Source organism: Lepidochelys olivacea, assembly GCF_965140295.1.
Source record: "Lepidochelys olivacea isolate rLepOli2 genome assembly, chromosome: 1".
NCBI classification, from domain to species: domain Eukaryota; kingdom Metazoa; phylum Chordata; order Testudines; family Cheloniidae; genus Lepidochelys; species Lepidochelys olivacea.
The window spans coordinates 288072344-288090112 of record NC_140411.1 but is presented as its reverse complement, the minus strand read 5'-3'; the positions used below and the strand labels follow the sequence as shown (position 1 = coordinate 288090112).

Here is a 17769-nt window from a genome sequence, read left to right as displayed (position 1 = left end):
AATAATGTGCCTCTAAATGAGGCAAAGTCAAAATATTTGTCCCTCATATAAGGGTTGCCTGTTCTGTTTTTTTTTATTCTAGAAATATTCTGGTCGTACACACCTAGAAAAGGGACAAGAATATTATTACTGCAGTGTCCTCAGCTAATGCTATAGTACTTTTGATAAGGGGACGTTGAACATATTTTCTGCTGTATTTACAACTGTACGGTTGCTGTTACCTCAGAGGAGCTCTCTTCCCACAATGCAATACTTCAACCCACACTCAGAAAGGAACACATCAAAAACTGCTGGGTCCCTTATGCCAGCTAAAGGCCTGATCCTAAATTGGGTCAATGAGAATCTTTCTATTAATGTCAATGGGCTTTGGAAGAAGGGAGCTTGCTGTTGAGATCCTATTAATACGGTGTGTGCATCAGATGATGGGTATGAATCTACTGACTAATTATCTTTTTACAGTGCCTTGACAATATCCACCCTTTACATACTTAGCATAGAAGAGCAAGACATTAGTCAAAATCCCATTCACAGGCAAGTAGTTAAACTATTATGACTTCTGTTTCAATAAACAACTTCTGTAGATGTTTTGTAACTAATCGTTTTTCTTCTCCTTCACCAGCAATGCTACAAGTTCCATTACGCAGCATCCCTACACCACCGTGGCAGGTACTGTATCTGTTGTTGTTCCGTATGATGTGACTTCAGTTTCTGTGCTGCTGCAAAAAGTCAAGAGACAAACAGCACTATTGAGGAGTTGGTTTTTCTTTGTAGCACTCAGTGACAGCACAGCTTCTCCAACCATGACATCCAGCATTACAGTCCCCGAAGTGAATTTCTGTGACATCTTGCCTTGTGACAAGACCTATTGCTGTTCAATTCATCAAATACAAAGAAAAATTCCAAGATACCAGACCATGATGACAGAGGAGAGTAAGTTGAAACATGAATTCCTATTACAGTAACTCCTTCTCACTTAAAGTCGTCCCAGTTAACGTTGTTTTGTTGTTATGTTGCTGATCAATTAGAGAACATGCTTGTTTAAAGTTGTGCAATGCTCCCTTATTTGGCAGCCGCCTGCTTTGTCCACTGCTTGCAGAAAGAGCAGCCGGTTGGAGCTAGCTGGTGGGGGCTTGGAACCAGGGTGGACCCGCAGCCCCCCATCAGGTCCCCTAAGTTCCCTGTGTGGCAGCTGCCCAGCAGCCTATCAATTGCAGGCAGTTCAGCTGTCCCTCCCCCCACCGCCATGTGCTGCTCCTGCTCTCTGCCTTGGAGCTGCTCCCCGAGCCTCCTGCTTGCTGTGCGGGGGAGGGGGAGGAAAGGGGTGCTAATATCAAGGTATCCCCTTTCCCCCCACTCCTGTACCCCCATCTCCTGCACCTTATCTCCACGGGGGGTGGGGGGGGGAACACTACAGGGCTCAAAACTGAGGGAGGTTGCTGGCAGCAGCTGCTGTCTCAATTTGCTAAACTATTTAAAAGGGCAATGTACTTACAGTGGGGTCAGCATATTTAAAGGGGCAATGAGCATCTCTCTCTCACACAGGGTGTGTATCTCTGTCTCTCTCTGCCATGCTGTCTCCCCTCCCTCCGTTTGTGCTGCCTTGTAGAGTGTGAGGCTACATTAACAACAATGTGTTAACCCTTGAGTGCTCAGCCGAGTGCTAGTTCATCATTTAGCAGTAAGGCATTCCCTGGGAAATATCCCACCCTCTGACTTCACCTCAACCAAACTTCACAATCATTGCTGTGTACAGTATTAAATTGTTTATTTAAAACTTATAGTGTGTGTGTGTGTGTGTGTGTGTGTAATATATATATAAAAACAGTCTTTTGTCTGGTGAAAAAAATTTCCCTGGACCTTACCCTCACTATTTACATTAATTCTTATGGGGAAATTGGATTTGCTTAACATTGTTTCGCTTAAAGTAGCATTTTTCAGGAACGGAACTACAACATTAAGCGAGGAGTTACTGTATTATTAGAGCTCAGCAGGAAATGATTTTTTTCTTCCTGGAAAATTTTTTGAGATTTCAAAACCAGTTTCCTGTTGTGCCTCAGGACAAAACTGAGACTTTTTGAAAGTTTTCATAAAAAAACAAGGACACACACGCACCTCAGAATAGCCATAACCCAGTTGCACTCGTCTGGGATGCAGGAGAAGCAGATTCAAGTCCCTACTCTGAATCAAATAGAACAGGGGCTTGAACCTAGGTACTCCATATCCCAGGTGAATGCCCTATCCACAAGGGTATTCTGTGGTGGGTAAAAGTTCTATTGAGAATAAGCACTTAGGATCAAATTTCTAAAGGTATTTTGGCACCTAAAGATGCAGATAGGCACCTAGTGGAATTTTCAAATGTGGTTAGGTCATTTGAAAATCCCAGTGGTCACCTATCTACATCTTGAGGCATTAGTCTATAACATCAAGCTGGGAGCACTTTTTACTAGCCAGTTATACTTAGTTAATGACCCAAGGTGAAGCTGAGGGCAGCTAAATCCTTTAATAAACCATCAGATACTTTTGACAATGAATTGACTGGATGTGGTGGAGGGAGAAGTAACTCGTGTTAAAAACTGATCAAACTGGTATAGTTCCAATGTGATATTTTTTCAGGGCATGCATAGTAATTTCACTGCCACAAAAGTGAAATGTAAAGTAATAAAAACAAAGAGCTTTCTCTTCAGGTACGGGTTTTCCAAGCACTGTGATCTAAGAGATGGCATTCTGAGACACTGCACTGTAGAATAAAATAATACTTATTACTAAAATACATTTCTTCATATTCTCTCTACTACATATATGGTAGCATAGGTAGTAGCAGAAAGCGACATTTGGTAACTGATGGCGCTGTAACATTAAATGGGGCCCCAACCTGGAAAAGGCTCGAGACTTGATTTTCTCTTTACTTCCAGACCTTAAAATAATCAACACTTAAAAATGAATGTTGGTACTCTTAATCCCAACATTCATTCTCCTTTCTTCCCCTTTCGTTGACCTGAGGATTGGCCACTAACCAGTCAGGCTGCCAGGGCATGAATACTTGCAATGACTACAGGGGTGTAGTCCCCATGGCCTGAGTCAAATGGCATGACTTTCACAATGTCAAGGCAGGGATAGTGCTGCATATCACACTGGCCCTGAGAGACCCATCCAAGATCTTTACAGTACTTCACAAGGGAATTCAGTCAGGAGAAAAGAAGATTCTGAGCCCTGAAGTAAGGAGAGTCTTGTATTTGTAATGATCTAAAAGGAGCAGCCAGTACTGGAGTCCAAGACCCAGATCTGCAAAGGCCCTGGGTAGGCAGCAGGCCTTGACTCTTCTTGACACCTGGCAGAGAGACCTGGTAAAGGGACATTTAAGTTGTCTATATTCACCATGATCCTGGTTCAACTTTTATGGATGGGCTATGAAAATCTTGCAATTCAATATACAGTTTCAGTGGTGGTGACTCCTTGACCAGTATCTGTATCATAAAGTGCTGTCCTTCATTATTTTCTAGGACTCTCAATTAATCACAGTTAACGCATGCGATTAACTCAAAACAAATTAACTCATTTAAAAAAATTAATCTTGATTAATCGCAGTTTTAATCATATTGTTAAACAATAATTGAATACCAATTTAAATTTATTATTATTTTGGATGTTTTTCTACATTTTCAAATGTATTGATTTAAATTACAACACAGAATATAAAGTGTACAGTGCTCACTTAAAACATAATGTAATTACAAATATTTTCATTGTAAAAAAGAAACAAAAGAAATAGTATTTTTCAATTCACCTCATACAAGTACTGTAGTGCAATCTCTTTATTGTGAAAGTGCAATTTACAAAGGTAGATTATTTTGGTTGTATAACTGCACTTAAAAACAAAACAATGTAAAACTTTAGAGCTTATAAGTCCACCCAGTCCTATTCTTGTTCAGCCAATTACTAAGACAAACAAGAACGTTTACATTTACAGGAGTTAATGCTGCCTGCTTCTTATTTACAATATTACCTAAAATGAGAATAGGCGTTTGCATGGCACTTTTGTAGCCAGTATTGCAAGGTGTTTACATGCCACATATGCTAAACATTATCTCCCATAAATGTAAACAAACTAGTTTTGTCTTAGCGATTGGCTGAACAAGAAGTAGGACTGAGTGGACTTGTAGGCTCTAAAATTTTACATTGTTTTATTTTTGAGTGCAGCTATGTGTTTTAAAAAAAGTAGTTCTTTCATTATTAATAGATTGCACAACAGTACTTGTATGAGGTGAATTGAAAAATGCTATTTCTTTTGTTTATCTAGTTTCTTTTGTTTAATAAAAAATTACATTTTTTAAGTGAGCGCTGTTCTTTGTTCTGTGTTGTAACTGAACTCAGTATATTTGAAAATGTAAAAAACATCCAAAAATATTTAAATAAACGGTATTCTATTATTATTTAACAGTGCAATTAAAACTGATTAATTGCGATCTTTTCAATCATTGTGATTAATTTTTTTAAATCATTTGACAGCCCTATTTTTAAATCATTGCTGTTAGTAAATAAGTAGTGGTTCTTATGATTCCAGCTGAACTAAGCCCCGTAAAAGTCATAGCTCAACACAATACATTAAAAAGGACAGCCCTGAATGACTTGTATTACTCTGAAGCTTGAATGAGTATCAAGATTTCCTTAATTAAAAATACACTAATCTAATTTAAAAGTGAGAGAACTTCATGAAAAAGAAAAAGCTGTCATCCCCATCTGGGTACCTTTTATATTAGATGATGAGAGTGCATTCCGATAGCAGGAAAAAAAGATGCACAGAACAATACCTACTGTTGGAATCTCATGCTCTAAATAGCATGAAGTATGGATCCAAGAGTGAAAATCTGCTCAGCACACAAGCTACTGAAATATATCAAATCTACAGCAAACTTAATGAGGCTGAACAGATCTCCCAAACGGATGGTGGTAATGTCAATAATCAATCCAATTGCAGAGAAAATCAACAAGCAGCTTAATGTAGCTGTATCCAAAACAAATGAGAAGGAAGAGGTTGAACAGACCAAAAAGCTGAAAACTAAACACAGGGAAATAATCAGGACAAACGTGTATTTTAAGGAATCAGTTCACCAATCTAAGAACGTAGTCACTGAAGGTTACAGCTGTTTGCAAATACAGTGGAACCGAATGCAAAATCCAGAGTGCATTTCAGTGGGGCCTTTCCCTGATCTCCAGGCACACGCACATTTTGTGGGTGCCAACAGCAGTGCATACACTACTGGGTGCACAAGTGCTTTCAGTGCAGATCCTATCTAAGTATGTTTCAGATTTGCGTAAAATGAACAGTTGTGCTAGTGAGACTCAATTGCTTGAATGTTCAAGGACAGCAGAAATAAAACCACGTCCAAGCAAGGCCAAAGCAATTCTTTAAAAAATGTCAGCAGATTTTCACAGATTACATTTTGTAGCATTTGCCTCACTCTAGTTGAACATGGTCCATTTCCCCACACATTATTTCCTCAAATAGGGCTATAGTTCTTTGTTTCCAGCCTAGCAGCCACTATGGCGTATCTATTCATGCTAACAGTCCCTGAGGAGGAGGGACTGTCCTTATTTTTTAGCAAAATTTTGTCATTTCCTCCGTGTGCTTCCCCCCCAAATCATTGCTCCTCATGGAGCTCAATGAGGGCTAAAGGCTCATTACAATTTTTAACTGTACGTGTCCCTATTAGTTTCCTTCAAATGTTGTCATTTATGGATTCATAACAGTGTGCACTCATTAGATCAACATAACATGAGGTTATGATCATATTCAGTGTCCTCCTCTCATAGAAACGTGTTGAATGCTTTGGACATTTCAATGAATACCACTGCACTTCTTCTTGGTAATTTCTGATCCTCTGGAATGATGTTCTGTGCCTCCAAACAAAAAGGACTTTACCTAGAATTCTTTTTCCTGCATTTCATTTTGATCCCACCAATGGACAGGATAAAGCAGTAATTTGGATGGATGAGGTAATATTTTTTTATTGGACCAATTTCTGTTGGTGACAGAGACAAGTTTTTGAGCTCCGTGGAGCCCTTTCTTAGGTCTGTATATAACTTGGGTGGATCAGAGGAAATCTGGAAGACCTGGATACCCAACCCCATGCACTGCCCTCCTCAAAACAGTGAAATCTAAGTTAAATAAATTTACCTTTGCCCTAATTCTATGTGTCATTCAGAGCTTGTTAACTGAAAAGCCTAACGCTTCCATCATCTTCCATCTAAAGAATCCATGGTGGAACTGCTCCAGTGTTCCAGCCTGTGTACTGAATTTTCCAGCAGAGCACTCTAAAGTAGAAGTAGCAAGACTACAGGGAGAATGTCTGCTTTTCAGTGATCAGTCTGTCAGCTCCAGCAGAGGACTGAGGACCACTTTCAGAAGGACTCTTAATGAGCACACATGCTGCCAGGGAAGTTTGCAATGCGTTATCTAAAATTTTGATCAAGATTTTCCACTGCGAAGAACATCAGAGAGGAAAGAACAGGAAGGGGCGGGGGGGGGGGGAGGAGACACTACAGAGAGTTTGTAAATTTAAAAGAATGAATGAGCAAATTGGAATAAGGTGATTGTGGTGGGAGACAAAACTGGCAACATGTGAATTATTCAGAACAAAACACCTCTTGAAATTCAAGTTTTTTTTCTTGTATTTCATTTCTGTCATCTTGAGACCTTAAACTTAGCCCTTTAAACTTGTCCTGTGCTGTGGGTTTGCCACAGCCAACGTGTCAACTGCACCTCAGTGGACAGATTGTCCATCCTGAAGACAGGCAAAGGATCCCTCAGCCTCTGCGGAAAAGATACAAAACCCCACTGCCATGCTTTTAGTCTAAGGCACAGACAGTGTAGTGATTATACTGTAACCCCTGTACATTTCAAGTGTCCTTATTAGAAAATAGAGACATAAACAGTTCACAAAACATACCTAGAATTCCTTAGTCTGGTGCTGATAGTCAAATCCTTGAACTTACAGAACAGAGATCAGTAAATACAATGATCACATTTCTAGATTTCTCCGTCAGTTTCTCTGGACTGAAGTCTCAGGCCTGATCCACACTACAGAGTTAGGTCAGCGTACATCGACCTAACTCTGTAAGCGTCTACACTAAAATGTAGCTCCCATTGATGTAACTTGCCCACTACAGGATTTAATAACTCCACCTCTGCAAGAGACATAGCACTTAAGTCGATGTAGTTAGGTCGACGCAGTATCAGTGTAGACACTGTGTTGCTTCCATCGACTGTTGCTGCCTTTCAGAAACCATCCCAATTGGCCCACACTGGCCTTTAAATTGGTGCTAGCACTCCAGATGAAGACGCGCACCACCGACACAAGGAGTGTGCTGTGGACGTGTAAAACCAATGCAATTACTGTGGTGGCTATATGTTGACGTAAGTTAGCTTGACTTAATTTTGTAGTGTAGACTTGCCCTCATCCCTCTGTCCCTGACGTACTACATTTTAGGTCAGTCCTTGTTGTCCTATCCCTTATGTTCAGAGGCCTTGGATATTCCCCTTGCCTATTTTTATGTAGCCAGGTATCCATTTAGCCATTGCCATACTAGCCGGGAGGGCATCCTTGCTAATGACATCTTTACAGTCAGATGTATGCAGGTGCACTGTGTTGGGAAGTGAATTAATATCTCTTTCTTTCCCTTGTACAACAGCCTATATATTCCATGCTTCCTGGGGAAAATCCTTTCTATTTGGTTGTTTATTTTTTTCTTCTTATATACCGTAGCATTTCAAAAGCTCATTTGATTCTGTTGTCAACAGTTCCCTTTCCTTTGTATGCACCTTGGTCTGAATGAAGCTGGTTTGCGTTTTAAATGAGTCCATCATTCATGGTACATGTGCCTTGGTGGTCTGTCATTTGGGGTAGAACATTTTGCTATCTGTCTTGTGTTGATGTTTTTCTGTCCATTTTTAACATTAGAATAGTTTGTACAGGGAGATCAATAATATTGTCCCCTTCCACAGGAGACAAAATTGAAGCACTACAAGAGAGGAGATTGATGGAAAAATTTGATCTTGGAATTGACTGTAAGTCCTCCTTTTAAAAGAAATACTTTAAATACATACTTTATAAAACTTTTGACTACTTTTGTTTAACTTCCTGAGGGCCTGGTTTGGGGAAATTGCTTTATAACTGGTGGTTATAGGAAATTGGAGTTCTGGAATCTGTTAAATACCTGTGGTCCACTATAATTTTCTTGTGGAATAAATTGCATAGAAGTGTTCTTTAGACTTTTACAGATCTGCCTGCAACCCCCTTTAAGGATTTATTTGTCTTAGACCTGGGGATGATCTGCATAAAGGTAGGACTGCATATGTTGAACTCATCTCAGCTGAACTTCTCTTGCACTTATTTTCTCAGTATACTTATTGAGCCAAAGGACTTGACTTCAAGTCAAATTAATGGAAGGTGTGTTATATACAGTTTTCCCCTCCCCCCGGCCAAGGTAAATGACAGCTCTCAACAGAAGCTATATCCTGCATGACGCTGAGGACTCTGGGCCCGATCCAGCAAAGAACTTAAGCCACTGAATAGGCTCAATAGCAGCAAAGGGACCACTCGTGCTTAAAGTTAAACACATGCTGAAGTGTAGGTGAGCAGGGTTGTCTGCCGTTTGGTGGCACAACTGCTGTCGGGTTTACAACACTGGTGGAGACTAACTTGTGTTAGAAACAGTGGGAATTTCCTGGTGCAGACAAGGCTCTTAATTTAACTTAATTTAACTGAAGACTTCCCCCTTTATAGGTTGCACAACACTATCAGATCTGTTCTGGACAAACGAATCACTGTGTTTGCATCTCATGGTTGCAGATAATATGAGAGTGCACTCTGGCATTGCCGAAGCATGAAGAGCATCAGCGCTTATGTTTAAGTTAGATGGTGTTTTGTTTCTAGCAGCAGCTTGTTTAAATAAGAGTCCATGTGAGCCACTGGAGGGGGCACGGGCATTCAAGTCAGGAGACCTGGGTTCTATTTCCTGGTCTGCCCTAGACTAGCTGTGTGACTCTGGCAAATCCCACACCTCTGAGTCTGTTACCCTCCCATCCTATGGCTTGGCTGTTTAGTAGCAAGTTCTTTGGGGTACAGACAGTCTCTGATGTGTATGTACCATGCCTAACACAATGAGGCCTTGATCTTGGTTGGGGCTTCCAGCATGCTGTAATACAAATCATAATAAAGTAGTGATGTCATGAAGGGAAGGTTACTAATGTACTAGATCTTTAAGGGACAAATATGGTCAATCTATCTAAGTTATTTATGCCATCTATTGCCATAGTAGCTGAGCACCTCACGATCTTTAATCCTCATGACACCCCTGTGAGGTAGGGAAGTACTATTATCCCCATCTCACAGGTGGGGAGCTGAGGCACGACAACACTAAATGACTAGCCCAATGTCATACAGGAACCTTATGGTGGAGCGGAGAATTGAGCCCATGTCTCCCAAGTCCCAGACTATTGGCCTAACCACTGACTTTCCTTCTAGTCTGGTAACAGCTTCCTTCCTCATCCTTTCCTGTAGTCATTACTGTCACAGTTAAGAGCAACTGCACCTGGGTTCCCCTCTCCAGGGCCCTGCAAGGGCACCCACTCTAGGCTCCAGGATTCTCAGACTTCACCTCTCTTGAGTGGAAGCCTGCGTGTCTTTACCTCCTGATCAGGGTATTTCCAGGCTGCACAGTTCCCTACCTATACTGTAACCTCCCCAGCACAGTCAGGCTGCCTAAGCCAGCCTACTTTCTTGTTCTCCTGAGAGACAGTAAATAGTTTAATTGCCACAGTTATTAGTTACCCACAGCTCTCTAAGCAAGTGCTTTATTCTTATGGTAAAAGCATTACTGAGAAAATATATTAAAAACAGTAAAAGAAGTTACACACATGCTAATAAGCTTACCAGAGATCACCCCCTATTCCAGTAGTTCTCAAACTTTTGTACTGGTGGCCCCTTTCACATAGCAACCCTCTGAGTGCAATCCCCCGCCTTATAAATTAAAAACACTTTTATATATATTTAACACCATTATAAATGCTGGAGGCAAAGCAGGGTCTGGGATGGGGGCTGACAGCTCGGGACCCCCCCATGTAATAACCTTGCGACCCCCTGAGAGGTCCCGACACCCTAGTTTGAGAACCCCTGCACTACTCCAACAAGGGCTGTGGGCGGCAGTTAGTCATTCAACCCCCCCCACACACACACACCTGGAGTTTTTCCTGTGCTCATGAGTTCGTAAAAGCTTTCACTCAGGACTTAGCTCTCCTATGAGTTGGTGAGTGCCTCCTTTATCCAGCTGGGGCCTTTGAAGAGATCATGAATAGGTAATCAGACAGACCACAGGTTTTTCTTCAAGGCACAGCTTCAAAAGGATGGCTCTGAGAGTGGGTAATGTGTATACTCCCTGTTCCCAAGTATTTTCTAGGAACCCCACTCAACTGAAAATTTGGACTTGACTTGTCCATTGTTTTAAGAGAGTTCTTGGAAGCACATAACACTTCCCAGTGTTTACGTTAGTCCTGTCACCCCTAAAATATGAAATTCAGATACAGAATCTGAACCAAGTTCAAACTTCCATAAAGTCTGGGGAGGTGGGTTTGACCTGGTGTTCGAGTTCAACACATCCTAAAGAGAAGGAAGAGAGACAAAGCTGAGATCTGAATTTCCCAAAATCTCAGGAGCTAGAGGTGGAGAGGGGGTTGATCTGGTGTTCTGGTTTGTCCTAATTCTAGATTTTAGCTGATCTGTTTCTTGAACCACAGTTTAATTGGTATGTAAGTGCATATGTACCCATGTTGTATCAAATAGGTTAATATAAAATCAAATGCTTTTACAGAATGAAACATTTTCTGCAGGTGCGAATTCTTCGAACAGTAATTCAAGGGATTCTTAGAAAAGTAATTCCATTCCATTCTGAATCATTTATCTAGGAAAAGGCAATGATTTTCAAATTAAGGGCTGGTGTCTCTCAGGTGTATCTGTGCAAGAGCAGCTCCTGTTAAGGAAACTAAATATGCAAATACACTCAGCAACTCTACCTTAGATGCTCTGTTCTAGGAAAATGCTTTAATATGAGGTGCCCAATATGTTGCCCATGGAATTCTGACATGTGACTTTTACTTTCAATCTCCCCTTTAACTGTGGAATGAGGATAAAGCTCATCAGCTGAAGGTTTCTATTGCTGGTGACTAGACCTGCAGCAACTTCTACCATGGATAATAAGGGGCTGGGAACTACGGCGTTAACTGCAATGTTATTACTGTCTTACCCCAAACTCCTGAAGTAATCCAGAAAAAAATTGTTCCTAATGTTTTTAGGGATTGATACAACAATCAGTTCCATGCAGATTTTGGAAACGCAGCAAAAAATTGACCGTCGCTATTGTAGTAAAGGTCGACAGTGCAGGTGGGTGAAATATTTTGTTATATTTTATTAGTGTGATGAGGTATGAATGCCATTAAGGTGGCATTGGTGCCTGCCTGTCCTCTCATGTGTTTTGATAAATATCCATTCCATTTTTCAAAGTTAATTGCAAATATTATTGTTTAAAAGAGACTTTTTACAGCATAATCTATTAAATGTTTTTTCTTAATCCAGATATAATTTTCATACTCATGCAGACAAACTTCATGAACTCTTTGGTGTTAATGTTGTCCCTTTATTGTTGCCAACATTTAGGTCTGGAAATTACAGCTATGTTATTCCTGTTAACAAATACACGCCCATCAATGTAATACTCTCATTGGAAATCAAGTAAGTACAATCAATGCAAGTGTCTATAGGAAAAATGTGCTCTGGGCTTTAGAATGAAATTGCTTCTGCCGCATTTTTCTGGACCCCAGATGAAACTCATTCCTGTGCAGAGGGCCAGAACTATGTCTAGGCATAACTTAAGTCTTTGAAATAGCTCTGCAGTGGGATATACTGCATCAGGCTAGTGCCAGCACTCTGCACAAGGATGCATTTCACCCACTGAGACAGACGTTAAAATGTGATCGTCTTAGGCCCAAATCCTATAGATAAGCCCATATGTAACTTTACTCACTGCCCATAAGCATTTGAAGGATTGGGGCCTTCATTTATTGTGATTTTTCTTAATAAAGGAAATGTTAATTAAGAGACTAGAAAATAGTTCCTGTCCTTACCTATGCCATGGGGCAGAGCTAACCAACAGCAAAGCTCTTAGTCAGCAAAGGCTTCTCGTCTTGAACATAGGTCGAGTTCCATTCTGTTCTCTCAGAAGTAACCGGTTCTTCTGCTCCTCTTCTCCTCCAGTGGAGGCTGATCCCACTCAAAATGGTTGTTGAATTGGGAATGCTTAGTTCTGCCTCATGACATTTCATTACTCTGATCTCTCAGAATTCCAAGGCAGAGTTTTATGAAGCTAATGGAACACGCTTTAAAGGCAATCTGCTGACCTCACATACGAACACTCTCGCTTGTAAGATTAGTGTGACCATAACAGGACTCCTACTGAAGTGGCTGTGCATCATCTGAAGCGGTAGAAAGAAACCTTTTGTTTAAGCGTGTGACTTTATGTACAATGTTGCAGCCCTCGTGCATGGATATGAATGTGTCATGCTCATAGTTTTAGAAAATAGGGTGCTAAACTTATTGTCATGCTCCCGCTGTGTTCTCCAGTTCTTTTGCTCTGAATGTATTTCAGTGACCTTTCACTGACAAAACAAACCAACCAGAAATCCACAGACAATCCACATTTAATTGCGTGTGTTGTTATATCCAAATACTATGTTCTTATTTCCGCTAAATAAAAATCAAGTGACGCCAACATACCCCATTGCAACCTATCTAGGGCACAGTACGTGGCATGTGCATTATACATTCGTACAATTGCTGTGTTGTACAAATGTCTAAGTAAAGCTGTACAAGCCCTTTTTTCTCCTCCCAGAAAAAAAACAACCCTACATTTTTATGCCACCTTGCTGCTTCCATTTTTCTGTCACCTGTTGCCTCATCCAGCTTCTTCTGGGTCTGTTTTTTTCTGACCCTCAAGTCCTATCACAGCTGCCCATGCTGGCAGGATTGGAAGGGCATGACCATGGTCAGATACTATTGGAAAAGGAGGGGGCAGGGTCTTTTCAGTGGAAGGATTCTGACTGGAATTCTCTCCCTGGGCCAGTGTTGACCTGGGACCTCAATCAGGGCAAAGCGCAGGATGTGCTTGTTCCCTTTTTAATTGCGTGCATGTTTGTGCACAGCAGGATTGTGGTTCTTTGTGAAGGTTCCTGTTCTAATGTGTGTGTTGGGCTTGTCTTCTGTCAAGGTTTGTTTACTGTCTTGTTATGGTGTCCAAAGGTTTTCTGGCCCTGGGGAATGATAAACTAAAGCATGTAGTTATTGTTGTTTTGGAGAGATTGGAATATGCTATAGCCTTTGGTCTGAACGTCCTTTAGTGTTGGAGAAGTTTATATGCAGACATGGATTTGGCTTTGCAGTTAGATGGGCTGAACCAAAACTGCAGATGCAAACTCTCCCAGGAAAGAGTCCAGATCATGATTAGAGTTTCTGAGCCACAGAAACCCTAATTTCCTTTATTTTGGCCACTAGGGGTGTGTCTACATTGCAGCTGGGGGTGTGAATGGCACCTGGTGCGGACGTGCCCACGCTAGCTGTACTCTGGCTAACTCGCTAATAATAGAAGTGAGGTTGCCATGGCGTGGGCTGCACATGTGAGTGTTTACTCCGGGGAGTGAAATGGGCTTGTGCAGCCTGTGCTGTGCCATTTCCTTACTTCTATTTGTAGCTCTCTAGCTAAAGGACAGCTAGTGTGGGTATGTCCACATGACCTGCCGTTCACACCCCCAGCTGCAATGAAGACACTACCCTTAAGAATTTGTTTTAGTTTTTTTCCAGTCTGTATTTCAGTTCCAAGCAGCAGAGTAGAACCTTGGATTCTTTTTCTTTTTTCTTGAAGCACTACGGAGCCATTAATCGTCTTTCAATGCAAAGTCACTTTTGGAAATATGTGTTCCTATCAGTCACGAAACAGAAACAAAAGAGAGACTTTCCAAGAAACCACCCAGGTAACACTTTTCTGAGTTGCAAAGATAAAATACAGAAATACATGTTCAATGTCCCCATGAACTTGGCCCTGAGAGGTATTAAGCAAAGAAATAATTTGTAACTAGTCTCGCCCTCTGTCAAATCATTTGGCACTTCTTAAAGACATCCCTGCACACATCTTTCTTAGACAACCCTGATACCTAAATTGCATGAGACTGTGGGCCTCAGTGATGCATTTTGGGATGTCTTTAGGAAGTGCCAGTATATGTTATAGATGAGACGATAAAACTTTGAAAAGGTTAGTCATAACTCATGTATCTGCTGAACGTCCCTCCCCAGTACAGGAGATGGAGACATTCAGGTTGTAATTCTGTGAAGCTGTGGGTGCTTAACTCCCTTCCCCAGCAGAAGGCCATCCTGGGGTGATCAAAGCACAGAGATGTGTTAGGGGTAGGGGACAGAAGAGCCTACACTGAGGAACTCCAGGCACATGCAAAGGCAGCAAAAGCAAGCCAACAAATCTCTAGGTTCAGTCAATTCCGCACTTGTGGGTGCTTGAAAAATATCAATGAAAAACAGATACAAGATTAAAACCCTCAAATTATTTTGGCAAACATATTAGGCCAAATTCTGCTCACAGTTTAATGGTGGAAATCCAAACTAAAATCCAAATCTAATAGAGTTAGTCTGCATTTCCACTGGTGTAAATGAAAGTAGAACTTAACCCGTTAGTGCGAATCAGTTTGCTGCTCCACATTGCAAAAACTGAATTAATGATGGCTTAAGGCTCCCATTGGGCTCTTGTGAGGGTGGCTTTTTCCTGTCTTCATTTCTCCTCTGGCCTCTGTAGACTCACTCAAATATAAAATGCATGTTACATACCACTTGGGGTGCATGGACCCTCACAAACTTCAGAGCTGAAACTCTCCACTGGTGGTAAATACCTATGGAGGAAGATGTAACACGATAGGACTCTGGGGTGTTCGCCACCGTGGCCACATGGTGATGAAGTCCCCCACCCCCAAGCCCCTGGCCATCCTACTGCTTCCACTGCTAGTGAATTATGACTTTAAGGTGAAATCCTGGCTCCATTGAAAACAAAGGTAAAACTGCCATTTAGTTCAGTGGGGCCAGAATTTCACCTATAAAGCAATGTAGAGAGAAGCTTGCTGTGTGTAGGTGAGAATTATTTTCATATATTCTCTGGGATGTCTTGGGGGGAATAGAAGTTGTCCCAAACACCAGAACTTTTCCCTCCACCCAAGCCAGTTGGAGGTATGATCCTGCCAGGTGTTGGGCACTCACTTCCAGCAAAGAGATGGGTGCCCTAAACTACCATTAACTTCAGTAAGAATTGAGGCAGCTCAGTACCTCACAGGAATGGGTATTTAGTCTTTATTGTACTTGCCTGGAAGTGCGTCTGCTAGCTTAAAAAAAGGGTGGGAGTGGGGAATAAAGGTGGTAGAAAATTTGCAAATAAAATTCTAGGGCAAACCTACATGTCATGAACACTTGGGAGTCGTGTTTGGCCCATTACACATCTGCTTTTAGCTTGGGGAACATACATGCTCCTTACACCCTGCATTCTTAAGTATTATTAAATTGCTGATTTGCTGCTGTGCTGATCAGCTGGAGCCCTGTCTTCCTCTACCTGCCCAAGATGACTTTCAAATGCCATTGAAAAAGATGTAGGGTTGCTGTGGCTACAGCAAATCATCAGGTACAAGCGAATGAAGATCCTGGGAGCTCTGACCTCCAGCTGTATTTCCAGCAGCCCCTGAAGCTCTGAGTCAAACCCAGAGAGTCTCCATATCTGCCCACGTAGGGATGTCATTGGGACTGACTGGCAGCAAAGCTAGTCAGGCTTCATGTGTCAACTTGAAATTCACATCAAAGGACTAAAGCTGTCTAGTTTGACCCATAGGTAAGAAACTGCTTCCAGCAGCTGTAACAGTGAGTTATTCAAGGTTGGCATGAGTCAGAATAAAAATGCTGCTATTGAAAGTGTTTGTTTTCAAGCTTATTTTCCTGAGCGTAGAGAGATTTATTCCCCAGGGGTTAGTAGCCCAGCAGTCAGCTGGCCTCTGAACAATTTCTGCCTAAAATTTATAATGTGCATAATACCTATTGCCCCAGGGTGAGGGGGTAGCTGGGACTTTGATATCTGTGACATCTGTGAGGTCCTTGAATGAAATGTGAGTGCCAAGTCAAACCATTATAACATTGTTCTTCCTGGAAATAGTGGGGTTGAATCATCCCTATACAATCTCAGGGAAAAGTGTCAGAGCCAAAATACATTATTTGCATTTGTATGTGGTAGAGTGTTATATCACACACACACAACCAAATCTTGCATGCGGACATCTTCTTGCAACAGTCCTGGAGTGAAGATGCTGCTTTATGCCTTGGAATACATAGAAGCCTGTGCACACCCAGGGTATTAGTCCTGCTGCGGCTTGTTAATCAGCTGAATCACGTTTACCACTAGTGCACTGTAAACTTTACAGAGCACTTTGGCACCTCTGGAAAATTTTTAGTTTCCTAAAGGAGTCAAGAGGGAACTTCGTGATTCACAGCCAGCCTAGAATGCTGGGAGCCAGATGTCTGTCAATTCCTGAGCTGATCAGAACAAAACCCATTCAGAACATTAAAAGTCAGCACTTTCCTTTTGTCTTTAAGTGTGCTGACTTCTCTCACTGTAGCTATCAAGTCTTGTTATCGCAATGACTCATACTGCATTTGGCAATGAAATGCTTTCACAGCCTATCCTTCTCTCCAACTGAATGTAAAATGAGGTTATCAAATTTCTTTTTCTATAATTCATTATCTAGGGATGTCAGCATATTTGGATTCTCCCTGTAACTTGGTGGTATGACAGCGCATACCATTTCCGAGTAGCTGCACCGGTAAGCCTTTTTCAAATGGGAAATAGACCAAAAGACACATGACATTTTAGCTGTGATTAGTTTCTACATTAATCTCCTTTATTTTTCTCCTGCAGGATCTTGCAGACTGTTCAACAGATCCAAATTATGCTGGGATATTTTTTACGGATTACTACTTCTACTTCTATCGACAGTGTAACTAAAATATTGCTGATCATTCTGTTTATTGGGGGGAGAGATAATACTCATGGTACCGAAAAGACTATTGTCTTAGTAAAAGCTTGCAAATGAAATGAGATGTGTGGAATGTTTCCTAGTTTTTGTTTAACCGTTAACTTTTAGAGACAAGTGGGCAAAAATAAATTATTTGACTGTAGTCCAGACTCTGCATGTCAAGTCATTACTTGTGAAAGGACGTGATTTCTGAAAATCAATGGAGAGCTCAGTGTGTAGATATTAAAGGGTTCCACTGCTCTTAGCACAGCTATAAAATACAGGAGATGGGGGGGGAAATAGTGGCATTCTAATATACTTCAGACTGTTCAGAAGACTTTGACATAATAAAAATATCAGTTGCAGCTGAGACTTGTTTTTGTCCTACAAGCATCTACCCTCCAGTATTGTCTGCCTCCTTCTTTATAGTATATATGATTTCTACCAAACAAAAGCTTTGTTATAGAGGAGGTTGTACAAGTACAAAATCTCATTGACGTAATAGCGACAAGTTTAGGAAACCTCGTTCCACAGTGCATGCAATTATTTCGCTGCGTCATGTGGGCCAACACACCCGTGCTAACATCACACTCAGCAACAAATGTGCAACTTTAACA

The 17769-nt window shown here is 41.3% G+C and overlaps 1 protein-coding gene across 1 annotated transcript in view; it reads left to right on the top strand.

Moving 5' to 3' along the window:
* The window catches only part of MYRFL (myelin regulatory factor like), a 58228-nt gene extending 40711 nt beyond the window's left edge, over positions 1–17517 (top strand). Inside the window, exons 16-24 of the mRNA XM_084613822.1 lie at positions 460–531; positions 620–666; positions 772–930; positions 8003–8065; positions 11348–11435; positions 11709–11783; positions 13966–14074; positions 16886–16960; positions 17056–17517. Coding sequence (XP_084469948.1) covers positions 460–531; positions 620–666; positions 772–930; positions 8003–8065; positions 11348–11435; positions 11709–11783; positions 13966–14074; positions 16886–16960; positions 17056–17142 — 775 coding nt within the window. The 3' untranslated portion in view covers positions 17143–17517. The remainder of the gene's footprint in view (positions 1–459; positions 532–619; positions 667–771; positions 931–8002; positions 8066–11347; positions 11436–11708; positions 11784–13965; positions 14075–16885; positions 16961–17055) is intronic.
* The last annotated feature ends 252 nt before the right edge of the window (positions 17518–17769 follow it).